At 47.5% G+C, this 27866-nt stretch overlaps 1 protein-coding gene across 1 annotated transcript; it reads right to left on the bottom strand.

The window, feature by feature from the left end:
• Positions 1–6260: 6260 nt before the first annotated feature.
• On the bottom strand, positions 6261–23852 carry LOC123150990 (uncharacterized). Its single transcript, XM_044570786.1, has 8 exons — positions 23226–23852; positions 22886–23045; positions 22673–22734; positions 21573–21671; positions 21419–21475; positions 7529–7691; positions 7209–7296; positions 6261–6571 (listed from the first exon to the last, which is right to left on the bottom strand). The coding sequence occupies exons 1-6, from the start codon at positions 23415–23417 to the stop codon at positions 7632–7634; spliced, it is 630 nt and encodes a 209-aa protein (XP_044426721.1). The 5' UTR covers positions 23418–23852; the 3' UTR covers positions 6261–6571; positions 7209–7296; positions 7529–7631.
• Between the last annotated feature and the right edge of the window lie 4014 nt (positions 23853–27866).

The raw sequence follows: 27866 nt of genomic DNA, 5'->3' as shown, positions 1-27866 counted from the left end.
TGACGCGTACACATGCACTCAGGAACACACACACGTACACACACATGCATGCAACACTGAAACGTACCCTTACACGCACGTAACACTCGCACGCCTGCATGCACACAGCATATGACGCAAGACACACACGCAACCTATACGTGCATGCACCCTTTGTTAAGGACATGGATTGTTACGGGTATTAATCAATCTTATCTGTGATAAGCAGAACATTGATGTTTGTAGCGGTCTTTATGAATCACAATGTATCGAACGGGCTATCAACATAGTAGGATTATCTACATGAAAAGGATGACGTCACACTCAATGAACAATCATCGGTTTATGACATGCCCGCTTCTGACCGCCCTGGCCCACCAAAGGTTCCTCTGCTGTGCGCTGCCTGTGTTGGGTCACTGACATGCAGGCCATGTACCCAAAGAGCCCACACGTCAGTGGAAGAATGGTGCGCTGTCCTACGTCAGAGTCGAGGGCGCCACTCGCTGCATGCCCGACTGAACACGCCTCCTTGCCGCATTCAAACGCCTCAATGAAACCCGCCCGTGTGGAAGCCGAGAAACCCACTCTGGACACACGTCCGTTCATGACCGGGCTGGCATTAAACGCAACGCCAGCCGAGCTCCTCCCGTCCGCCATCTATTTAATCTCCTATTTAAACGAGGCCAAAGGTCGGCCAAGAATCGCACACCTCCGCTGCTCCCCTATCTCCTCCTTCACCATTTTGTCCACTCTTACAATGGCTTATGAAGAGTAGTTATTCTACATCCAAGCCGACTGGGTGGCCCGCTGAGCCCGCCAGATACGAGCTATGCAACTCACTGATCCACCTCCCTCCCCTCGCCCGACGGAGCCAGTTGCCGCCCCAAGCCGGCGCGTGGTTCAACAACTCGCCGCTCCAGGCCAACTCGACGAGGAGCGGTGCACGGGCGTCGTTGCTGCCGTCCACGCCACCGCCTCGTACCGCGTCTCCCGTTTCTGTGGCCGAGACTCCCATGATGGTGGCCACGCCATGGAAGCAGCGACAGAAGCCGGGTGCGCAGAGAGCGACGAGTCGGTGGCGAGCGCCTCCGCGTCCACCGCCATCATCGAGGAGAAGTAGAACACGGGAGGCCGCCACCGCTTGGGTCCCGTGAAGGCAACCATGGAGGCGACGCAGGCGTACACAGTAGGTGTCTTGCCGGATCCTTTTCTTGCGAGGACCTTCGTCGACCCCGCATATACCTCCGGTGCTCCCGGCAGTTCGGTGATCGTGCTGCCGGACATGAGGAACACAAATCGATCGGCGGGTGACCATTTAGGCCAGGTATTATATACCTGTGTTGTCTAGAAGTAGCACCGCGTAGTTCATTTGAATGTAATGAAATCCGTCATGTTTGTATGAAAATCCGGTATCTTATATGATTTCCGTCGTTATTTATATGAAATATCACCATGTTTGCGTGAATTTTGTCCGGTTGGTTGACTTGCTGTCATAATGTGTGCGGCTATGGTTGGATGGCGTAATTTGCGGGTCACCGGTCGGTCTGCGAGTGGCTCGGGCGGCATGGTGGGACAAAAAGCTCGTGCGAGCTCATCTCCAACGTGCACGCTGGAGGATGCATGAGAACCCGAGCCATTCCTTGTTCATCGGTGGCAAAGGCACCGGTGGACAAAAGGGTCACCAATATTTTGGCTACCCCGGGCAAGATCCAAACAACCCCTCCCAACAGATTCAAATCCCTCGTTCGCTGTGGAATTTTGCTATGTGTTGTTTTCATGGACTAGCAAGATGCCCGTGCATTGCACGAAACATCAAGATGCATTTTTTTGCAAAACACCTATTATGATTGACCCATGCAGGAGTAATCCCATTTTGTAAAAACTAATGATTGCTCGAGAATTTTATCGGATAAATGGTATCTCGAGAATTTTATCGGACTCCATTTTTGTATACAAGGCCACAAACCCATATTACAGGTAGCAAGGCAAAAATTAATGTCTTCTAACTCAATGTTGCAAGCCACCTTGTTTCCTTGTTTGCCGTTTAAATTAATGTGTATTCTTATCTTTCATGCACATCAAGCCAATGCTCACACTCCCGCATGCATGCAAGGGATAATTAATGTCCTCCTTTGCTAGTAGTACTACGAGGCAAACACCATTAATATTGCATTGATTAGTGTTAGTGGCCTTGTATATCTACAAATTGTAATTTTGATAGTGGCCTTGTATATAAAAATGGAGGGAGAAAGACGAGAGATAAGGTGAGGAGGAGTGGGGCGTGGTGGTGACTGGTGGTCGGACTGGGCGGAGGCATGGGGATGGACGGCGCATTATGTCTAGGTTTGTATCTCTATAGTCCCTCTCACACACACCCACGTAGGCGGGGGCGTGCACGAAGAGAAGAGGTGCATGCACGGCGCATGTACTCCCGTCTCTTTCCCAACCACACCCGCGCGGGTACACGGTGGAGCTCATTTCTATACGAAAAGGCAGCTCACATGGTAACTTGACACGTGTACTGGTTGTCCACTAGATGGAGGGAGGATCTTCTACCATGGGTGAACAAACAAATTGCGACTTACGCTTTATGTTAAAAAAGAGGCAAACCATGTGGGGCCTGCCTTAGAGGCAAGGCTCTATACACTGGAGTACTTTTGATGTGTCCCGTCAACTCACAGAACGAGGAGAAGCTTGCTTAGTAAGCCGTCTCGCCGCCCACGAGACGGAGATGGTAGTTCAGTACGTATCTTTTTAGATCAATATAGTCGAGATTCACCAAGGAGCAAAACCAAGTGGTAGGCTACACCTGTCATGTTGGCGTAGCGACTCAAGCAGGGTCAGTCCGCACACGAAATGGCGACACACTTAACATGACCCCTTTGGCCGACATGTGGCTCATCCACCGTCTTGTTCCATGTGCGATGCACCAAATTACAGTTCGGAGCAGCGGTTGGAATTGGAGGCACCCCGGTCGTAGCGCCGCAGTAGTAGAAAATGAGTGATGAGGGGTCAAATCACAAAGCCCCACCTTTCCCGCATTAAGCCGGACAGACGAAGCAACCATCATTTCACTCTAGGGCACAAGAGCATAAAGAAAAGAGAAAACCAATGATGCGTGCGGCAGCTACCTAGGGCACCCTAGGGTAGGGGTCTCCACTATAGATCATTTTTTTGAAACCGCCTCCGGTACAAATCGGCTTCTCCCTCGTCCTGTTGAAGAAAACCGATGATGCGTGCGGCGGTAGGGTTTGTAGGAGTACTACTAGGGTGTGCGGGGCCATGTCGTAGTAACCGGGAGAGGGATTGAGTTCGAGTCGATGCCTTAAATATGTGTGGGCCACTTGGTTTTAGGGGATCGAGGTAGCATTTTGGGTTCGGGGACCAGTGGAGATATAGTACGTACAAAAAATTGTGGACGTAGGTTCGACCGAAAGGCAATGATGCATGGGCCCTGCATTTTATATACCCGGGGTCGCGTGAAATTTGCTACTCTACTCAAAACTAGTAAGGTACACATGCATTGAACGCATGAGATTTCGAAACCAAATTAGGAATAAATACACACTATAGCATGTAAAGCTTTGAGTCATATATGCATGATGTAGATGTTTGTTTAGTTCTTATAGTTCATCTCATTCAAAATCAATTAGTTTTATAAAAATGTTAAGATTCATGTGGTTGTGCATTGTAAAGCACAAAGTAAAAAAAACAAATAATGGCAATTCATTTAGAAAAAAATCAATTATGATACGGAAGATTCTAGAACAAAGGAGAAGTGCTTGTGTTTTGAGGTTTGTGCATTATGCTTAAGTTCAACCATGGAGTCTTCTAAATTGTACATGTGGCAGATCTGGTGGAATGTTGATGATATCCAACGGCCAGTAGTGCTCGGATTTGCCATCTTTGCACCGTCGGATTAGCTTCATCCAGCGACCATCTTTCAAGTTATTTGCACACTATATAGTTCTTGTGCCATAGTTGCATGTCTTGGAAAAAAGCTACTAGTGGGTTGTACTAGCTAATTAGGAATAGAAGATGTATACATGGAAGTTGTAGGGAAAGATATGACATGGAGTACATCAATTCCTATGAGTAGGGATTGGAAAAGAGATGTCATTTGGTTGACATCATAGGAACTTTTCTATTGAATCTAGAGATGACATGTATCTCAATTCCTATGAGGAGGGATTAGAAAAGAGATGTAATTTGGTTCATATCATGGGAACTTTTCTATTGAATATACGCTAATGTTTATTTTCCTTTGAAATTATGGGAGTATAGGAATCCATTCATATGAACCAAGTGGCTCTAAAGCTATAGAAATGATATCATGTTTATTTCCTTTGAAATGTGGAGTATATGAATCTATTCCTATGAACCAATTGGCTCTAAAGGAAAAAATCCTATAAAAATCATATCATATAGAGTTCCTATGATATTCCTCCACACCAAAGGATGGTTGAAATTGCTGCAGGTGATATGATGGTCTTTCTTTGTAGACTCCTCCCCCATCTTTATAGTTACCTCTCGAAGATGAATGAAATGATATATACAGGGTATTCTACATGTGCAATTTGGTACACGAAAACTCGGTAAAAGTTTGCGAGGTTCGAATTTTCAATAAAGCTATAAGCACCGCATTTTGGAACGGAGGGAGCATACGACAGTTACTAACATTCACGTGGAAGATTTTTGTGTAGGAGGAGTGGTTGTTCTGTTAAATGACATGGCAAAACTGACATTGTCGGATGCCGATCTAACGGTTCTTATGGCGTTCGTCAGGAAAACGCTTGTGGCGAACGTTTGTCGGATAATGATTTACGGACACATGCATTGCATCGATACGTGCCCCCCTCTCTCACGCACACGCACCCTCCCGAGTCCTCTCGCACCCACCATCTATCTGCAGGTAGACGTCACACACATATGTGCTCTTCACACCCTACCCTCAGAACTTCTAAAGAACAAAAGACGTCGCACACATTTTATTTTAGCTCACACGTCACACACTTATACTATTACTCTTGTCGCGAACGTTCTTTGGGCATAGTATATTGTACTCTCACGAAGAGAAGCGGTGCACACACGCACTAGTTCTCTCACACCCACTTGCGGGTACACGTAGGAGCGCATTTTTTTGAAGCTGGTACAATAAAATCTCTCCACTATATATATAAGCAGGAGCCTTAGCGCTTGCTTTACTAGGGTTCGTCTCGTTCACTCTCTCATGCTCTCCAGATCTAAGCAAGACATAGGTGAACACACTCTGTCTCAGCTCACTACTGGTCACAAATCCGGCCGGACAACCTCGACCGGGGCAGGGGTGTTGGTGCATCGTTCACGCTGTCGTCGGCAGCGAGGGAGGAGACCAACGGCTGCTCGCGCGTCCCGATCAGCGGCCGTGCCATTCTCTCCGAGAGAGCGCCGGCTCCAGAGGGCCTCCGACCCCTTCTTCCTCCCTGCGGTATTGTGGCCAAGATGCGGCCTCCCGACGCCGTCTTTGCCACATGCGAATGACCCTCAGGTATATATTCCTTCGAAAACTGCCTTGCTCTACTGCCCCAGCTCCCCACTTGGCTTCGTGTGGATCTTTTTCTACTTCCGTCCGCTGTTCCAAAGCCACCTAGACTTTTACTATTATTAGAGGTAAAGCTAGTTCATACAGTCGACTCTAAGCGTTGGTTCAAACAGGGAAGAAAGTGGGAAAGCTGTAGCATGAATCTAGGACTTGGTTCTAAGAGGAAACGGGGTAAAGTAGTAGATTCTGGCTACCCAATCGGTCTCTTGCACTATAAGAAATATGTCAACTTGTGACCTTGACTATTGGTCACTAAAAGGTCATTGTTTTTAATTTGCGACCTTTTTGTGACCAAAAACAAAAGGTCAAAAGCTGATGGTCGTAAACTGAAATTAACGACCTTCTCCGTGAGAAGGTCGTAGACTTTTACGACCAAAATATGCCTACTGTTTTGTTTTGGTTACTAGTTGTCTGCCCAGGCCACGTTGGATCCGACATGGCAATCTAATGTGGCACCATTACGACCAATTCAAAAGGTCATTACTTAGAATCAGCCCGGTCCATTTCGGTGCTTTAGATGGGCCGAGCCCATTAATTCAGCCTTTCTATTTTTTTTCCTGTGAATTCTATTGGGCTACATGGGCCAAGCCCAATATTTCGGCCGTTTTATTTCTGGGCTTTAGCCTTTTACAGTCTATTGATTTCCTATTTTTGGAAAATATATTTTGGAGCTGGTCCCACTAGTCATGTTAATCTCATATATTGATCACACACATCAGAAAGTTACAGACTCATATTATTTCATAAGTGGGTTGCACTGTCAGGTTCCCATCTCACACACTATCAAATCACATTCATAATCAAATATTCCAAACAAGAGAACATGTGAAATTCGTCAAATAACACTAGATTAGTGTATTACAATTTCTGTAGACTATTACAACCTAGGGTATACCAGCTATTACAATATTATAGTCAAATAGAACAGACAACTCTTTGCTGAGTCGCACTTCACAACTTCGCGCTTTTCTTCACGTCTTCGCACTTCCAACTTTCTTAGGACTGGAGCTCCTGTAAAAGAGGAACCAAGTAAAGAAGTTACACGCAGTTATATTTGCTACAGATCAGCTATCAACTCGATATTTATGTACACCATACAGAATATTGTTTCCACTTAGTACAAGTTAATTTAATACTCAGCTCCTTTATTTGTGTCCATTTAGTGCAAGTTCATTATCCATGCATATAAACTTTTTCTCCCAGCCAGCACCATGAGTCTTCTCAGCTACCTACCCAACTACAAGTCAGGAGGCCACTACTGTTAAACCAACTCAAGTGAGTGAGCCAGCAAACTAGGTGGGATCTTTCCTTATCACTAAAATTAAAAATTTGAGCACACCAAAAATTGATTGTGTATCATAAGATGATCCTGAGAGTGCAGCACCATGTTACTATCTCTAAAGATGATTAGCCAGCAGCAAAAATTGTGTAACATATGTATAACCATTGCAAACAACCTTAGCAGAATAAGCAGAACAAAATTTCATGCAAAATTTTGATATAACCAGTAGATTATCCCCTAACAGAAGCTAATTAGGCTCCAATACACAAGGCACAACAAGCACAGACTAAATAAGCCACGGCCATGAAACAGAGCATGGTATTACAACAGCTCAGAGATGTAGCTAGAGGTAGGAGATGGACTCACCAGAGAGGAGGTTGTAGTCGAAGCCGCACACAGGCGCCGCCGCCGTCACCCTCTAGAGGAGACGCTGTTGCTTCATCGACGGACTCATCTGGTACAAGGAGATCATCAAAATGCATCACACTCATGATCATCAAAATGCAACAACAGGAGCGAATACAAGTTTAACCCATCATGAACAGGGGCGCTAGGCAATCCAGTAGCAATGTCATATATAGGTAATAATAACATGACCTTAGATAATTTGTTTTCGTTTGTCTCTGTTTTTCTTGTGCAGCAATGAACAGAGCTAGAGCGAGGGATAGCACTAGAGCAGAGTGGACCTTGGTCGTCTTGTGTGGCAGCAGGAGTATTCAATAGCAGCGTGAAGGATTTGTAACACTATTCTTTCATGACAAAAGGACCGCATGAAGACTAGGCGCCACCTCAATAGATCTGGGCGCTGTCGGTGTTGCCCTTCTCGATGGCCTTCTTCACCTTGAGCTTCTGCCATTCAACATATAAACATATAAGTAAAGTATACTAATTCTAGAAGAGAAAACACAAAGCAATAAAGTATTCTATAAGTGCAGAAACTAGCTAGGAACACCTCAATTGTATCAACATACACTACAGTCCAGAGGCATCTCAATGCATTACTGTCACAGTGGGGATGAAAGGTGCTTGTTAATTAAACAAGCACCTCAATTTTAGCACAACTAGGAGAAGGCGTCTGTAACACCCCCGGTGTAATGATGCTACAGTAACCCCTGGGGTTAAGTTAATTGTTTTGCTAAACATGTGCCTGATCATTTTTGTCTCATACTCTTTCACATTCCAGTTGATTTCAATTTAAAGTTATGAGTGAAATTCAAAATTGCTCAAACATGAAAACTAAAATGTTCATCATGTGCCAAATAATCCACAAGTAATATTGGTGATGAACCAACATTTTTGAAAAGTGTTTAAGTGGCCTAAACTACTTATAACAGTGAGCTGAGCAATAATTTAAATGCCTTATTAAATTATAAAATTTGCAAACTACTTTTAAAGTCTCACAACCTTTTTGTGGCAGTGCACAATAATTCTTTGAAAATTATCTTGGCCAGTGGCATAATTTTGCAAAGTCATTAGTGTCTAAAAAGAAGATGCAAAAGCTGCTGGAAAAACAAAAAAAAGAAATAAAAAGGAAAAAGCAGAGGGGAGAGTGAGAAAAGAGCCCCCTGCCTCCCTGGGCTTTAGCCCATTACACTGGCCGGCCCACCTTACCCCGGGTCACCTTCCCTGTTCGACCGACCCCGTCGCTACAGGGGCGCGGTCGCCCCGGACCGCCTCGCCGTTGACGACGAGGGGGAGGATAAGGCCTCCACGCCCCCGACGCCTCGGGTGCCTCTCCCACTCACCTCCCCACTTGCCCCGCTCCGCCTCTCCCTCTCCCCACCAGATTCCTCCTCGCTCCCCCTCACCCTTCTCCTCCCTCACCGAGGGAGCCGCTGCCGCGCGCCGTCGATCCCACGCTCCCTGTCGACCTCTCGCCTCGCCCCGATGACGTAGCGCTTCGCCGTCGTCCTCTGCGTCGTCCTATCCAAGCCATTGGAGCCGGAAGCCACCGAGACGAGCCCGACGACCTCTTCTTCCCCTACGGCCATCTTCAACTCCGGCGATGATTCCGGTGACGACATGCCTCCCCGAGCCCATTTGAGCACAACTACAGGGCCCGGTGAGCAGTCGTCGTCCTTCTCCCTCTCTCCCCGTGTGTTTCCGTCACCGTAGTGGTCGCATTGGAGATGCCCGAACTCTCCGTCGTGGATCTCATCGCCGGCAAGACTCCGGTGACCAAATGGTCACGGGCCAGTGCCCAGCGCACTCACCGCACCGCGTAGGCCTCGTCTAGCCGCGTGGTTTGCCCGCAAACGCCCCCCAGCCCCGATCCCGACGATGCCCGATCTCTGGCGTCCGCTCCGCCGCTTGTCACCGTCGTCTCCGGCCGCCCCCGGCCCGGCTACCACCCCAGTTCAACGCGGCATCTTATCCCCGTTCGAACGCACCCGCCCGCGGCCATTTTGGCCGCCGGACGGCGAATTCCGGCGAGGTCTGGCGCCCCTCCGCCGCGGGAACGCTCACCGGAGCTCCCCAACGCCGGCGCCGACGTGGACGTCCGGGTCCACCTCGCTAGGTCACTGCCCCGTGGCCCTAGTGGCCCGGCTAGCCCTGTTGACCTAGTCAATGGCTGACTGGGCATCGCCCAGTCACTGCCAGTGGGTCCCCCCTGGGCCCTGTTGACTAGTCAACTAGTCTGTTGACCGCTGATACAACAATGACGCCATGATGACGTCATATTTCCTTTTCTGTTATTTCTTAAATAATTCTAGAATATTGTTTAAACTTTAAAAATTCATAAAAAATAAACCGTAACTCCGATGAAAATGTTTTCTATATGAAAGTTGCCCAGAAAAATCCAACGAATCTAAAAATGCGGTCCGTTCAACTGTCACATGCCTCTAGCATGCTGAACATGGAACATTTCCCCTCCGGTCATCTGTGTGACACGGGTCCGGAACCGGGAATACATTCCCGGTTGATTTCCCCCTTCACCTATATCGTGTAGCCATGCGTTAGGTCACTCCCGGCACAGCATATTGCCACGTTCTGCTTTGTGATGCTATGTTTGCTTTATATTTACTGTTTCTTCCCCCTCTTCTCTTCGGTAGACCCCGAGACCGATGCCGACCCTGTGATCGACTACGTCGACGACGACCCCTCCTTGCCAGAGCAACTAGGCAAGCCCCCCCCCCTTGATCATCCCGATATCGCCCATTCCATTCTCTCATGATTGCATTAGATTTTGCTACTGTTATTGTTTGCTCCTATTCTGATGCATAGCCTGCTTTTGTATCTGCTATTGTACCTTACCTGCTTATCCTAAACTGCTTAGTATAGGTTGGTTAGTGATCCATCAGTGACCCCCACATTGTCCTTGTTGCCCCTGCTTCATCATCGAAGACCCGATCAACGGGATCGAAGACCAGGCCCCGCCACCGCACATCACTCTCCCCTTAGTTGCTCGACACTGCTGGGTTACTATCGAGTGCCGAGGGTGAGACCTCTACAACACTTCTGATGTTAACCCTATAGTGTAGCTATTCGGTCGTGGTCATCGAGGGTGATTCCGCCTTAACCACTTCCGATACGACTCTGTCGTGCAACCCCTCAAGTGTGAACCTCGGGGGTGATTCCTCTTACGTTCACCTTGATGATTACATCTAGTGGAATTCATCGGGGGTGATTCCTCGGGTTTTCCCCTTGATGTTTGGACACACGGATACTTGGACTTTACCCCTGTTACTTGGAAAGACGGGTCGACCCTGAGGGGTACCCGCGCGAGCTTAATTGTGAGTGATGTGGAGACGGGTTGACCTGGAGGGTGCCCGCGAGATAATTACGAGGCGTGGCCGGGCATTCCTAGTCCTTGCCGCAAGTCCTCGAGACGGGGCAACGGGGTCACATCTTTCGTGAGTCTCTGCTTGTTACCGCGCGTTCCTAATCCACTACGATTTGGATATTTGATCCGAGGGGCCTCTGGCCTGATAGCACTAACCATCACGTGGGCATAGTATGGGCGTTCTGCGTCGTATGCATCAGCCGAAGCTTAATAGACGTCAGCAACTGAGCGGCGCGCGCCGGGTTGGACTGGTAAGCACCTACCTTTTTAAGGAGGTAGCTAGGTCTGCTCACCGGCCGCGTTCGCAACGTGCAGGAGTTCCCGGGGAGATGGCCCATGACCCCTGGGGGCATAGGTTTAGTCCGGCGTGCTGGCCTCTCTATTAAGCCTAGGTCGGGTTGCAGCGTATTGTTTGGCCGAGGCCGGGCATGACCCAAGAAAGTGTGTCCGGCTGGAGTTAAGCGAGCGTGGTGGGTAAGTTAGTGCACCCCTGCAGGGAAGAAAACATCTATCGATAGCCTGTCCTACGGTAACGGACACTTGGAGTTGTATCCCGATCGATACAACTAGAACTGGATACTTGTGATGAGAACTGGATGGTGATGAGGATTTGATTGTGATGATAACTGGATAGTATGGCTCTGGGATTGCTTTCTCGCAGGGAGTCGAGAAAGGATCTCTGGCCGAGGTTGATAACACTACTACCACTTTACTTTATGCTACTCTACTCCCTCTTGTTTGCTGCAAGATGGTGGTTTCCAGAAGATGCTAGTCTTCGATAGGACTAGGCCTTCTCTCTATTCTGGCATTTCTGCAGCCCAGTCCACATATACAACCCCTCTTTGATAATGTTGCATATGTAGTGTAGATCCTTGCTTGCAAGTACTTTGGATGAGTACTCACGTTTGCTTTGCTCCCCCTTTTCCCCCTTTCTTCTTCTTTCCGGTTGATGCAACCAGAGATGTCGGAGCCCAGGATCTAGACGCCACCTTTGACGACGACTACCACAACCCCGAGGGTGCCTACTACTACGTGGAGGACGCCAACGACCAGGAGTAGTTAGGAGGCTCCCAGGCAGGAGGCCTTGCCTTTTCGATCGTAGATGCTTTTGTGCTAGCCTTCTTAAGGCAAACTTGTCTAACTTATGTCTGTACTTAGATATTGTTGCTTTCGCTGACTCTTGTGTATTCGAGCTTATGTATTCGAGCCCTCGAGGCCCATGGCTTGTAATATAAAGCTTGTATTATTTTAATTTGTGTCTAGAGTTGTGTTGTGATATCTTCCCGTGAGTCCTTGATCTTGGTCGTACACATTTGCGTGCATGATTAGTGTACGATTGAATCGAGGGCGTCACAAGTTGGTATCAGAGCCGACTGTCTGTAGGTAGCCCCTTTCCAACTCCTTGGCCGAAGTTGAGTCTAGTCACCGAAAAAATTTTACTAACATTGGCTGTGTGGCTTACGGGCCCACGTCGCCATTGGGTGGTAGTAGCATCTTTTACTCCTCGTCTATATTCTGGGTCTCTGAACTCTCTTCTACTCGGGTTAAATGAATTTACTAACATTAGGATCCCGTGACCACATTCACCCCGAAGTTGGATAAAGCCATAGTTATTCCTTAGAATAGCCTCTTGAGTAGTACACACACCTGTCGTGTGGACTACGAAGTGGAATCCATCGTACCTCCTTCATTATGCATGTTTTCATCATGAATGATCCTTGCCTTTGCAAATGCTCAATGCTGAACTACCCCCTGTTACATGTTAGAAGGATGGTTAGACCGGCTGGTCGTGGTCGTGGTGGCAACGACCTACCACCGCCTGAATTCTTTGCTGGAATGATGCAACAGTTTGAGCTGAACCGCCAGTTCATGGAAGGAATGATGGCTCAGTTTCCTCGTCCGAATATGAACCAGCAGCCAGCCCCAGTTACTCTGCAGGACTTCATGGGCCTCAACCCAACAATCTACCGCAGCTCAACTCAGCCCTTTGATGCTGATGGCTGGCTCCGAGACATCACGTATGAAATGGAGTCTGCTAGTGTTGCCCCTGCCAGCTATGTCACCTTCGCGTCCTTCTTCCTCAAGGGTCCCGCTGCTCAATGGTGGGACAGCCACAGGCGTACCCTACCTGCTGCAACGCTCATCACTTGGCCAGATTTCCAAGCCGCTTTTCGTGCCCGCTTCATTCCTCAGGGAATCATGGACAGGAAGAAGCGTGAGTTCCGTAACTTCACCCAAGGCAACAAGTCTGTAGATGCTTATCAGCGGGAATTCTTGGAATTGTCCCGTTACGCTGAAGAAGACATTGCTACTGATGCTCGTAGGCAAGAAAAGTTCCGTGACGGACTTCACCCTGATATCAAGCTAGCACTGCTCGTTCATGACTTTACCGACTTCGCCACCTTGGTGAACAAGGCTATTCAGGTTGAGACTGGCCTTCAGGAACACCAGGGATCCCTCAGGCGTAGCCGTGACGCTGGCCCATCTTCGGGCCCGTCAATGCAGAAGCGTCAGATATGGATTCCCCACAGCATGTATCGTCCAACTGCACCTGCACCAAGACAGTCCTATGCTACACCTCGTCTGCCTCTTCCACCAGAGAGGCAGCCTCTTCGAGATGTACCATCCCAAGCTCCTGCTCCCTATCCCAATGATGGTATGTGCTTCAGATGTGGCCGCCCCGACCACCTTGCTAAAGAGTGCACTCAGAAAAAGAGCCAGCTGGCTCTACCTTCAAATGGCCGTAACAATCAGCCCTATAACAACAATGCCAAACCTTATGGTCGTGGTCATGCTAATCATGTTGATCTGAATGAAGCTCAAGACCAGCCTGCCACTGTGATGGGTACTCTTCTCGTTAATTCAGTACCAGCTGCTGTTTTATTCGATACAGGAGCATCACATTCTTTCATATCAGAAGATTTTGCATTCATGCATGGCATTAAATACGAAGAGATGCACACTCCACTAGTGGTAAAAACCCCTGCGGGCCAATGCCAAACCTCCATGGTTAGCCACAACGTTTCAGTTGAAATTGAAGGGTTGGAATTCTTTGCATCCCCCATTATTCTGAAGTCTTCCAATATTGACCTAATTCTGGGAATGGATTGGTTGAAAGCACATACGGCTTCTATCGTTTGTGCCACTAAAACCGTCCACCTTCTACACCCTTCAGATGAGATAGTAAGCTACAATGCTCGTCTGGTTCGAAACGCTGAAGCACGACTTTATGTGCTGAATGCGTTGAACGCGACACCTCTTGAGGGAATTGAAAAGATTCCAGTCGTTCGCGACTTCCAAGACGTATTTCCAGAAGAACTTCCAGGAATACCCCATGCACGGGCTGTCGAGTTCGTCATCGACTTGAAACCAGGCACCGTTCCTATCGCCAAACGACCCTACAAGATGCCACCTCATGAACTCCTTGAGCTTAAGGAGGAAATCGACAAATCTCTTCGCAAGGGTTTCATTCGTCCAAGTTCCTCTACTTGGGGAGCACCTTCTCTCTTTGTGAAGAAGAAGGATAGAACGAACCGTTTGGTCCAAGATTACCGTCCTATCAACCAAGCTACAATTCAGAACAAATATCCCCTTCCTCGGATCAATGATCTGTATGATCAACTTGCTGGTTCATCGATATTCTCTAAACTCGACTTGAGGTTGGGTTACCACCAGATCCGTGTTCGTGAAGAGGATATTCCAAAGACCGCCTTCGTCATTCGTTATGGTTCTTACGAGTACACCGTCATGTCATTCGGTTTAACCAATGCTCCAGCTACATTCTCTCGTCTGATGAACTATATATTCATGGATTACCTCGACAAGTTCGTCGTAGTCTATCTAGATGATATCCTGGTATATTCGAAGAATAAAGAAGAACATGCTGAACATCTTCGTCTTGTTCTGGAGAAGCTTCGAGAGCATCAACTTTATGCCAAGTATTCCAAGTGTGAATTCTGGTTGCCCGAAGTCACCTACCTTGGTCATGTCATCTCCAAGGATGGTATTGCCGTCAACCCAGAGCGCGTTCAGGCTATTCTTGACTGGACCCCTCCGAAGACTGCCAAGCAAGTCAGAAGCTTTCTCGGACTAGCCAGCTATTGTCGCCGCTTTGTTGAGAATTTCTCCAAGATCGCCAAGCCACTGACTAATCTGCTTCACAAAGGCGTTAAGTTCGACTGGACAGACAAATGTCAGGAAAGTTTCCAGGCACTCAAGGACAAGCTGACTTCTGCCCCAGTGCTTGCTCCTCCTGATTCTCGCAAGGACTTCGTCATCTATTGTGACGCTTCACGTCAAGGATTAGGCTGTGTTCTAATGCAAGAGCGCAGGGTGATTGCTTATGCTTCCCGTCAAGTGCGTCCTCACGAGGAAAACTACCCGGTTCATGACCTTGAGCTTGCAGCGGTTATCTTTGCATTGAAGCTATGGCGACAGTACCTTCTCGGTAATCGTTGCGAGATCTTCACTGATCATCAGAGTCTGAAGTACCTGTTTACTCAACCAGATCTGAACCTCCGTCAGCAGTGGTGGATGGAAGCTATTGCGGACTACAACTGCGGTATATCTTATACCCCTGGTAAGGCTAATGTAATGGCTGATGCCCTGAGCCGCAAGTCTTATTGCAATAATCACATGGTCTACAAAGCTCAACCCCGCCTTTATGAAGAGCTATGCAAGCTAAACCTTCAACTAGTTCCACAGGGTTCTCTGAATAACCTTGTATTGGAACCAACTCTGCTGAAAGCAATTAAGTCTGCTCAAGCCAAAGATGCTCACGTTGATTTGATGAAAAAGGATCTTGCCTTAGAGAAATCCAGAGATTTCTCACTTGGTGAAGATGGAACCTTATACTTCAGAGATCGCATTGTAGTACCCCGGTTCGAGCTTATGACAGAGAAGGTGATGAAAGAAGCGCATGACACCCCTCTCTCTATTCATCCGGGAAGTACCAAGATGTATCTAGACATCCGTTAGAAGTACTGGTGGTCTAAAATGAAGCAAGACATTGCTCGATATATCGAAGAATGTGACGTTTGCCGTCGCGTCAAAGCAGAACCTCAGAAACCGGCTGGACTTCTACAACCGCTTCCGATTCCTGAATGGAAGTGGGATAAGATTCAAATGGACTTCGTCACTGGACTTCCCAAGTCTCAGAAAAGTAACGATGCTATCTTTGTTGTCATCGACCAATTCTCGAAAGTTGCTCACTTTCTGCCAGTCAAGGAGACAATCACTGCTAGTCAATTAGCAAACTTGTATATCTCTAGAATTGTGTCACTCCATGGCATTCCGAAGGAGATCAGTTCAGACCGTGGCAGTTTATTCACTTCAAAGTTCTGGGATAGTTTCCAAGAGGCAATGGGAACTCATATTACCTGGAGCACTGCTTATCATCCCCAATCCCAAGGCCAAGTCGAGCGAGTCAATCAAATTCTTGAAGACATGCTTCGAGCTTGTGTTATTTCTTTTGGCAAGAAGTGGGAAGAATCTCTCCCTTATGCGGAGTTCTCTTATAACAACAGCTATCAAGCCAGCTTGAAGATGGCACCCTTCGAAGTGCTCTATGGACGTAAGTGTCGAACCCCTCTGAATTGGTCAGAAACTGGCGAACGGGCACTCATTGGTCCAGACATTATTCAACAAGCTGAAGAGCAGGTTCGCATTGTCCGGGATAATCTCAAGGCGGCCCAGTCCCGCCAGAAGAGCAACTATGACCGGAAACACTGGGGTTCAACTTATCAACCTGGTGAACAAGCTTATCTGCGTGTCACTCCTTTGAGAGGCACTCATAGGTTCGGAGCCAAGGGCAAGCTAGCTCCGCGCTACATTGGTCCTTTCCGCATTCTGGCCCGTTGTGGACTGGTGGCTTATCAACTGGAGTTGCCACCTCAGTTCTCTCATGTTCATGACGTCTTTCACGTGTCGCAACTTCGTCGATGCTTCAAGGATCCGGAACGTGAAGTGGATCCGGAATTGATTGAAATTCAAGATGATCTCACATACAAGGAGCATCCGATCTGCATTCTTGAAGAAGCTGAACGTCGAACACACCAGAAGGTTACCAAGTTCCTCAAGGTGCAATGGTCAAATCATTCTAAGGATGAAGCCACTTGGGAACGCGAGGATAACCTCCGTGCTGAATACCCCGACCTGTTCCCTTCTACCTCTTAATTCTCGGGACGAGAATTTCTTTTAGAGGAGGAGAGTTGTAACACCCCCGGTGTAATGATGCTACAGTAACCCCTGGGGTTAAGTTAATTGTTTTGCTAAACATGTGCCTGATCATTTTTGTCTCATACTCTTTCACATTCCAGTTGATTTCAATTTAAAGTTATGAGTGAAATTCAAAATTGCTCAAACATGAAAACTAAAATGTTCATCATGTGCCAAATAATCCACAAGTAATATTGGTGATGAACCAACATTTTTGAAAAGTGTTTAAGTGGCCTAAACTACTTATAACAGTGAGCTGAGCAATAATTTAAATGCCTTATTAAATTATAAAATTTGCAAACTACTTTTAAAGTCTCACAACCTTTTTGTGGCAGTGCACAATAATTCTTTAAAAATTATCTTGGCCAGTGGCATAATTTTGCAAAGTCATTAGTGTCTAAAAAGAAGATGCAAAAGCTGCTGGAAAAACAAAAAAAAAGAAATAAAAAGGAAAAAGCAGAGGGGAGAGTGAGAAAAGAGCCCCCTGCCTCCCTGGGCTTTAGCCCATTACACTGGCCGGCCCACCTTACCCCGGGTCGCCTTGCCTGTTCGACCGACCCCGTCGCTACAGGGGCGCAGTCGCCCCGGACCGCCTCACCGTCGACGACGAGGGGGAGGATAAGGCCTCCACACCCCCGACGCCTCGGGTGCCTCTTCCACTCACCTCCCCACTTGCCCCGCTCCGCCTCTCCCTCTCCCCACCAGATTCCTCCTCGCTCCCCCTCACCCTTCTCCTCCCTCACCGAGGGAGCCGCTGCCGCGCGCCGTCGATCCCACGCTCCCTGTCGACCTCTCGCCTCGCCCCGATGACGTAGCGCTTCGCCGTCGTCCTCTGCGTCGTCCTATCCAAGCCATTGGAGCCGGAAGCCACCGAGACGAGCCCGACGACCTCTTCTTCCCCTACGGCCATCTTCAACTCCGGCGATGATTCCGGTGACGACATGCCTCCCCGAGCCGATTTGAGCACAACTACAGGGCCCGGTGAGCAGTCGTCGTCCTTCTCCCTCTATCCCCGCGCGTTTCCGTCATCGTAGTGGTCGCATTGGAGATGCCCGAACTCTCCGTCGCGGATCTCGTCGCCGGCAAGACTCCGGTGACCAAATGGTCACGGGCCAGTGCCCAGCGCACTCACCGCACCGCGTAGGCCTCGTCTAGCCGCGTGGTTTGCCCGCAAACGCCCCCCAGCACCGATCCCGACGATGCCCGATCTCCGGCGTCCGCTCCGCCGCTTGCCACCGTCGTCTCCGGCCGCCCCCGGCCCGGCTACCACCCCAGTTCGACGCGGCATCTTCTTCCCGTTCGAACGCACCCGCCCGCGGCCATTTTGGCCGCCGGACGGCGAATTCCGGCAAGGTCTGGCGCCCCTCCACCGCGGGAACGCTCACCGGAGCTCCCCAACGCCGGCGCCGACGTGGACGTCCGGGTCCACCTCGCCAGGTCACTGCCCCGTGGCCCTAGTGGCCCGGCTAGCCCTGTTGACCTAGTCAATGGCTGACTGGGCATCGCCCAGTCACTGCCAGTGGGTCCCCCCTGGGCCCTGTTGACTAGTCAACTAGTCTGTTGACCGCTGATGCAACAATGACGCCATGATGACGTCATATTTCCTTTTCTGTTATTTCTTAAATAATTCCAGAATATTGTTTAAACTTTAAAAATTCATAGAAAATAAACGTAACTCCGATGAAAATGTTTTCTATATGAAAGTTGCCCAGAAAAATCCAACGAATCTGAAAATGCGGTCTGTTCAACTGTCACATGCCTCTAGCATGCTGAACATGGAACATTTCCCCTCCGGTCATCTGTGTGACACGGGTCCGGGACCGGGAATACATTCCCGGTTGATTTCCCCCTTCACCTATATCGTGTAGCCATGCGTTAGGTCACTCCCGGCACAGCATATTGCCACGTTCTGCTTTGTGATGCTATGTTTGCTTTATATTTACTGTTTCTTCCCCCTCTTCTCTTCGGTAGACCCCGAGACCGATGCCGCCCCTGTGATCGACTACGTCGACGACGACCCCTCCTTGCCAGAGCAACCAGGCAAGCCCCCCCCTTTGATCATCCCAATATCGCCCATTCCATTCTCTCATGCTTGCATTAGATTTTGCTACTGTTATTGTTTGCTCCTATTCTGATGCATAGCCTGCTTTTGTATCTGCTATTGTACCTTACCTGCTTATCCTAAACTGCTTAGTATAGGTTGGTTAGTGATCCATCAGTGACCCCCACATTGTCCTTGTTGCCCCTGCTTCATCATCGAAGACCCGATCAACGGGATCGAAGACCAGGCCCCGCCACCGCACATCACTCTCCCCTTAGTTGCTCGACACTGCTGGGTTACTATCGAGTGCCGAGGGTGAGACCTCTACAACACTTCTGATGTTAACCCTATAGTGTAGCTATTCGGTCGTGGTCATCGAGGGTGATTCCGCCTTAACCACTTTCGATACGACTCTGTCGTGCAACCCCTCAAGTGTGAACCTCGGGGGTGATTCCTCTTACGTTCACCTTGATGATTACATCTAGTGGAATTCATCGGGGGTGATTCCTCAGGTTTTCCCCTTGATGTTTGGACACACGGATACTTGGACTTTACCCCTGTTACTTGGAAAGACGGGTCGACCCTGAGGGGTACCCGCGCGAGCTTAATTGCGAGTGATGTGGAGACGGGTTGACCTGGAGGGTGCCCGCGAGATAATTACGAGGCATGGTCGGGCATTCCTAGTCCTTGCCGCAAGTCCTCGAGACGGGGCAACGGGGTCACATCTTTCGTGAGTCTCTGCTTGTTACCGCGCGTTCCTAATCCACTACGATTTGGATATTTGATCCGAGGGGCCTCTGGCCTGATAGCACTAACTATCACGTGGGCATAGTATGGGCGTTCTGCGTCGTATGCATCAGCCGAAGCTTAATAGACGTCAGCGACTGAGTGGCGCGCGCCGGGTTGGACTAGTAAGCACCTACCTTTTTAAGGAGGTAGCTAGGTCTGCTCACCGGCCGCGTTCGCAACGTGCAGGAGTTCCCGGGGAGATGGCCCATGACCCCTGGGGGCATAGGTTTAGTCCGGCGTGCTGGCCTCTCTATTAAGCCTAGGTCGGGTTGCGGCGTATTGTTTGGCCGAGGCCGGGCATGACCCAGGAAAGTGTGTCCGGCCGGAGTTAAGCGAGCGTGGTGGGTAAGTTGGTGCACGCCTGCAGGGAAGAAAACATCTATCGATAGCCTGTCCTACGGTAAAGGACACTTGGAGTTGTATCCCGATCGATACAACTAGAACTGGATACTTGTGATGAGAACTGGATGGTGATGAGGATTTGATTGTGATGATAACTGGATAGTATGGCTCTGGGATTGCTTTCTTGCAGGGAGTTGAGAAAGGATCTCTGGCCGAGGTTGATAACACTACTACCACTTTACTTTATGCTACTCTACTCCCTCTTGTTTGCTGCAAGATGGTGGTTTCCAGAAGATGCTAGTCTTCGATAGGACTAGGCCTTCTCTCTATTCTGGCATTTCTGCAGCCCAGTCCACATATACAACCCCTCTTTGATAATGTTGCATATGTAGTGTAGATCCTTGCTTGCGAGTACTTTGGATGAGTACTCGCGTTTTCTTTGCTCCCCCTTTTCCCCCTTTCTTCTTCTTTCCGGTTGATGCAACCAGAGATGTCGGAGCCCAGGATCCAGACGCCACCTTTGACGACGACTACCACAACCCCGAGGGTGCCTACTACTACGTGGAGGACGCCAACGACCAGGAGTAGTTAGGAGGCTCCCAGGCAGGAGGCCTTGCCTTTTCGATCGTAGATGCTTTTGTGCTAGCCTTCTTAAGGCAAACTTGTCTAACTTATGTCTGTACTCAAATATTGTTGCTTCCGCTGACTCTTATGTATTCGAGTTTATGTATTCGAGCCCTCGAGGCCCATGGCTTGTAATATAAAGCTTGTATTATTTTAATTTGTGTCTAGAGTTGTGTTGTGATATCTTCCCGTGAGTCCTTGATCTTGGTCGTACACATTTGCGTGCATGATTAGTGTACGATTGAATCGAGGGCGTCACAGCATCCAAGCACAAAACAGACGCAACCATTCCCTCCTTGCTGCAAGGCTCGGTTCAAAACATAGTCTTCAGCCAAGGAATGGGAGAAGTAAGTAGTAGTACTCATCAATGTGAAAATCAGATATATATTTTTTGGATTGATGATAAACTCTGGCACTAAACTGAAAATTAAACTTGAACTGAACATTGTATATGGTACGTTTGGTCGTGCTTCACTTCCTGATTTAATTAGCATCTGTTGTAGTATTATTAAAACTTTCCTAAATTATACAGTAAGCACACGTTAATCTAAGAAATACTGTACACATTTTGAGCGTTTATAAACACTAGCACTGATCTCAAAATGTACACTTAAACTGAACACCGTTAATGTTAGTTTCAGGCATTCGGTACCATTTCATCCCCAGCTCAGGCAAAACATCAAACATGCAGCATGCAAACCGATAAAAGCACATGTAGAGAAAACGCAGTTCAGCATGTTCTAAATATCTTCACCAAGCTCCGTTTTCGACAGTACTTACAGAGTTTACTGGTTGCGGAGTCATCTGTGAGTAGACCTCGTCAGTGTCCTTGCCAGCCTGTGCAAAACAAGCAGCATTCATCAGGATTAAATGGTTAATGCTTAAGGCCACTAACCCCCACACCCGAACCTGAAGATGAACCAAGTACACCTACATGCATGGTGATGTTGTGGACTTGACATAGCAGCTGCGACGGCAGGCTCGGGTAGTTTGGGATGCGGGTGTTGGGTGTCTTCTTGGTGGTCGCCGCGACCTGCAAGATAAAAAACCTCAGCAATCCATGTATGAGATTAAGTGATCTAAATCAGATGACATATACAGGTTTGATGGGTTTTCTTCTGGATTGAGACAGATATCTATCAAGCACTTGACTGAAACAGCAAGAAATCGTCAACCTCTACCTCTAGTCTGGTACCAAATCCCCACAAAATCATGCGGGCCAAATCGATTTAGTGATCCAAGATACATACAAGCATCTGAGAAATACTTGACCCAAGAGATTAAACTACCCGAATGCTTCATTCAAGATTTAATAGATCACTTATTTATGAACGGAGGGAGTGATATTCAGCTTCCGCAGTAAAAGGAGACCCGTAAACTCATTGCGCACAGTTGCAAAAACACATTATGCAACAGCAATACAACATCAGCGTGTGTGTGTGTGTGCCGCGGTTACCTACATATCCTACTAAGCGAAGCCGACAGTCAGGTTGTTGGTCTTGTACTTGTCGAACTAACAATCTATGGATTTTGCAGTCAGCAATTAGCAACAACAAGTGGAACCCTGAAATCTGGTGCTCATTTGCTAGAAATACCGAAGTAATAATATTTTAAGGCACAACCAAAACTGTTAGTGTAACTACTAAATATGTGTCTGACCATGGGAAATAGGCTGTAATTGATAGGGCCAGGCTACTATCAGAACGAAGTTTACTAGAATTGAGAAAATTGAAGGACAATTTTTGGAGTTCTACCTCTACCACCAAATGGAGTAAGTAAAACCAAAACATGGCAATCGTTCATGTCACGCTATGAGGTCAACTTTCTGGAGCATATTCTAATTGTTACAGACTTAAACCAGCATGCCATTTGCCCTACTATGTAGAATACACCCAGTCAAAAAATTGAGTCTACCATCCATTTAATTAGTAAATACATTGGCTCCTAGCTACAAATGAATGTGTCGTGGATTTTACCATGCCGGATGGATACAATTAAAAAAAGCATGAGAAAAGGGACAAAAAATTCAGTTACCTTGACAGAAACAAAGGAATCTACTAGGTCCTTTGTAACATCTTGAATGGGCCTTTTGGGATCTGCACGCCAAAACAGACACATGCCATAAATTAAGCTTCAGCGGCTGCAATCCACTCTTGAATTGTTTCCATTTGTAACAACGGTCAACTCAAAGTAGTGGGGCGAGCAGATTGAGCAGAGAACTCAACTGGAAGGAGGAGGGAAGGGTACCTTTACACCAATGGGCAGGGCTGAGGAGAGGGTTGGGCATGAAGCCCTGCATGGAGTTGTACTTGAGGATGATTCCACCGGTGTTTGACCGCAGCACGGGCAGTGTGAGGATCTTCCCCTGGTCCTTGTCCGCGCGCACAGCCTTCCAGTCCGCCGCGAACTGCACGCATCATGGAAATCTCATAGTTGATATGACTGATAACCCCAGCCGGCATTGCACTGAACATCTCCCGTGTACCATGGCAACGGCCAAGAACGGCCACCGAGCAAAAGCGTGGGCTGGCAGTGACAGCGAGTAAACAGCTGAGGCGAGGCGAGGCGCACGGCCGTGCGGGCGTACCTGGGCCAGGCGCGCCTCCTCGAACGCATCGTCCTCCTGGCTGACGGTGGCGCCTTCGGACGCGGCCGCCGAGAGGCGGAAGCGGCCGCGGCTGGGAAGAAGGGGCGGGAAGGAGGCGGCCGGCACGGGGCCGCAGGCGGACGGGGAGAGCGCCGCGAGGGAGGGCGGCGTCTTCAGGGACGCGGACAGCATTTCGTACGCCGACGGTGAGCGGTGGGTGGTGACCGGTGGTGGTGGTGGTGGTGAGGAACGAGTGGCCGTGGACGGAAGCGCCTCCTGGTTGCTGGCGGCCTACAGGCGGTCGAAGATCCCCCTCCTCACGTCGGCGGCGGCCCGTGGCTCTCGGCGTCGGTGTCGGCCATCCGCCCGAGGCGGAGGCGGAGGCGAGGAGCCATCGGAGGTGGCAGTGGAGGTGCGGCGCCGAGGGCGGGACGAGCGCGGCGAGTGAGGCATCAGGGACGGAGTGGGTCGACGGGCGGAGGAAGAGCGGCGTGGGGTTTGCGTCCTACGGGCGCGGGCAGCGGAGTGTGGTGGCGCGCGGGCGGAGGAGTGTGGTGGTGCGCGGGCGTGGGCAGCGGGATTTGAATCGGGGGGCGGGAGGTAGGTGGCGGCTGCGAGTGCATCCGAATCGGGGGAGAGGGGGGAGAGGAGTGGAGTTCGGGTTTGGGTTGGCCTGCTGAGAGGTGAGTGAGAGACGTTGGATTCGCCTGGTGTGGATGATTCAGATCACATGAGTGGGGTGATTCATGAGAAGTGTTCAGATTGGTCCGAGAGTCTGTGATTTAAAATAACTTCCAAGTACTAAAGATAAAGCTATTTTGTGAAACAGCTATCAAAAATATTTTGCAAAAGGGTGTCATACAAATTTTCACTCAAGTTAGACCACATTTTATGGATGAGCACCAATTTGTATGCATTTCTGATATGTCTAGCTATTTTTAATCATTTTTCGAGTGTTCAAACTGAGTTTTTTTCGTGAAGGAGCTACCAAATATTTGTTACAAAATTGGACCAAATCAATTTTCTAAAATATTAGGCCATATTTAATGCACAATTGGCCAAATGGTTGGGTGTCAAAAGTTTTGATCCACCTCTGGTGAAAAAGACAAATTCCTGCCGATTTAGTAGGAAGCGGCTCAAATTTGAATTGCAGCTGCCTCGTAGTTTGCTCTTTATTTTTTCGAAAAATCATTTCTAGGTACACAAGTATCTATTTAATGAGAGAAACATCAAAAGTTTTCCAAGATTTAACCACTAGCTAGAAACGGTCATGCCCGCCGTTTTGGCCGTAATTTGAAATGAGTATAAAAAATTCAAAAAAATTCAAAAATTGGAAAACCTTCGCATTGTGTCATTATATGTGACCAAGTTTCCATGAAAAATAATAAACTTGTAATATAGAAATTATTTTAAAAAATGTTCTCAGAAACGAGCTACATGCGTGAAGATTCATGGCTTTCAAGCCAAATAATCAATCTTATGGCCACATTCATGGCATAGTTTGTTCAAATGATCTCATATTTTGAACAAGGGTGCATCTTGGAATTCCAAACAATGTTGCCTAAGGGAGTTTTCATTTTCTTTGCACGAAAAATTCATTTTCCATTTTCCGAGTGTTCAAACTGAGCTTTTTGTGAAGGACCTACCATATATTTGTTGCAACATTGCACCAAATCAATTTTCTAAAATACTAGAACATATTTAATGCACAATTGACCAATTCAGTGTAAAATATTTTGATCCACCTCTCGTGAAAAAGACAAATTTCTGCCGATTCAGTTGGAAGCGGGTCAAATTTGAACTGCAGCTGCCTCGTAGTTTGCTCTTTATTTTTTCCAAAAATCATTTATAGGTACATAAGTATCTATTTAATCAGAGAAACACCAAAAAAATTCCAAGATTCAACCACTGGCTAGGAATGGTTAAGCCCGCCGTTTTGACCGCATTTTGAAATGGGCATAAAAAATTAAAAAAAATTAAAAAATTGGAAAACATTCGCATTGGGTCATTATATGTGACCAAGTTTCCAGGAAAAATGATAAACTTGTAATATGGAAATTATTTTAAAAAAGTGTTCTCAGAAACGAGCTATCATGCGTGAAGATTCATGGTTTTCAAGCCAAATGATCAATCTCATGGCCACATTCACGGCATAGTTTGTTCAAATGATCTCATATTGTGCACAAGGGTGCATCTTGGAATTCCAAACAATGTTGCCTAAGGGAGTTTTCATTTTCTTTGCATGGAAAATTCATTTTCCATTTTCCGAGTGTTCAAACTGAGTTTTTTTATGAAGGACCTACCATATATTTGTTGCAAAATTGCACCAAATCAATTTTCTAAAAAACTAGGACATATTTAATGCATAATTGACCAAAAGGTTGGGTGTAAAAATTTTTGATCCACCTCTCGTGAAAAAGATAAATTTCTGCCGATTCAGATGGAAGTGGGTCAGATTTGAACTACAGCTACCTCGTAGTTAGCTCTTTATTTTTTCGAAAAATCATTTATAGATACATAAGTATCTATTTAATCAGAGAAACACCAAAAAATTCCAAGATTCAACCACTAGCTAGGAACGGTCAAGCCCGCCGTTTTGACCGCATTTTGAAACGGACATAAAAAATTCAAAACAAATCAAAAAATTGGAAAACCTTCGCATTGTGTCATTATATGTGGCCAAGTTTCCAGAAAAAAATAATAAACTTCTAATACGAAATTATTTTAAAAAAGTGTTCTCGGAAATGAGCTATCATGCATGAAGATTCATGGCATTCAACGAAAATGATCAATCTTATGGCCACATTCATGGCATAGTTTGTTCAAATGATCTCATATTGTGCACAAGGGTGCATCTTGGAATTCCAAACAATGTTTCCTAATGGACTTTTTATTTTATTTGCACAGAAAATTCATTTCCCATTTTTCGAGTGCGCGAAATGAGTTTTTTTGTGAAGGACCTACCATATACTTGTTGCAAAATTGGACCAAATCAATTTTCTAAAATACTAGGCCATATTTAATGCACAATTCACAAAATGGTTGGGTGTCTAAAGTTTTGAACCACCTCTGGTGAAAAAGACAAATTCCCGCCGATTCAGTAGGAAGCGGGTCAAATTTGAACTGCAGCTGCCTCATAGTTTGCTATTTATTTTTTCCAAAAATCATTTCTAGTTACATAAGTACCTATTTAATCATAAATACATGGTTTGGTGGCGATACGTCGAGGTTTGGACGGTGGCCGAGGGCCCCAACTCTAGAGCGCGTAAACTCGCATGCCCGCCGCGTGGTCACCGCGCGACCTTGGTGTTGCCATGTGTTCTGGGAGGCCTAGGCATGTCTAGTGGGTTGGTCACTACCCAGGTAGGTGCTAGGAATAAAATCACAACATAAGATTCTCACGAGGAGACCGATCGATGCTCGAACATGAATAAGCAGCCAAGTGTTTGATTAGCGGTACGGGAAATGCGCATGGCTAACGGGCGTGAGTTTTGGCTGAGGATGATCAGTTACTAGGAAGACTGTCTTCACATATTTTCAGCTCAAAAGGAGGAGCCTAGGTGGTACTTGCTTTGCAAAGTACCACACTGGACATAAATACAAATGTTGAAGATGGACTCAAAATAATGAATGGATTGAGCTGGCATTTGGTTGAGGATGATTATTTGGGCATAGGAAAGCACTGTAGAAAATGGATACCATTTGGACATGCCAAAGTGGTACTTCCTTCACAAAGTGTTTTTCTGAACATAATAGGAAAATGAATATTTTTGAATTATTTTTAAACTAGGCAAGGAAGGGTTTTTTACATATTTGACGAAGATATGACCCAAAGAATTTATGAGATTTTTTTGGGAATTTTGGGAATGACAGAAATATAGGTTGCTTCACAACCTAGGGCAAAAACTGCCACATGGACATGACACATAGGCAAAACTGATGAGGTGACACCTAGTCTGTAGCACCCCGGATGTAACTTTCCCAATTTGTACCGTTTCCGGCGTTAAGTTATATTTATTTCTCGGGTTCGGGTCTTTGTCTCCGTGTGTTGTGTCCGTTGTCATGCATCTCATATCATGTCATCTTGTGCATTGCATTTGCATACGTGTTCATCTCATGCATTCGAGCATTTTCCCCATCGTCCGTTTTGCATTTCGGCGCTTCGTTCTCCTCCGGTGGTCATTTCTAGCTTTCTTTCGTGTGTGGAGTTTAAACATTTCCGGATTGGACCGAGACTTTCCAAGCGGCCTTGGTTTACTACCGGTAGACCGCCTGTCAAGTTTCATATCATTTGGACTTTGTTTGATACTCCAACGGTTAACCGAGGGACCGAAAAGGCCTCGTGTTTGTTGCAGCCCAACACCCCTCCATTTTGGCCCAAAACCCACAAAACTCTGTCACATCTTCTAGAGCGTTCGATCACGATCGCGTGGCCGAAAACCGCACCTCATTTGGACTCTCCCAGCTCCACTTATGCCTATAAATAGCCCCCCCCGTTTTTCGGATCTCTTCTTCCTCCCCGAAACCCTAGCTAAAAAAAACCTCTCCGCCGCCGCCGGACAACGTCCGCGCAAGCCGGACGTGTCCGCCCCGCCGCCTCCAGCCTATCACGCGCCACCACGTGGCCTCCCGGCAACTGCC

Source organism: Triticum aestivum, chromosome 7A, assembly GCF_018294505.1.
Source record: "Triticum aestivum cultivar Chinese Spring chromosome 7A, IWGSC CS RefSeq v2.1, whole genome shotgun sequence".
NCBI lineage: Eukaryota > Viridiplantae > Streptophyta > Magnoliopsida > Poales > Poaceae > Triticum > Triticum aestivum.
This window is presented reverse-complemented; position numbering and strand designations above follow the sequence as displayed.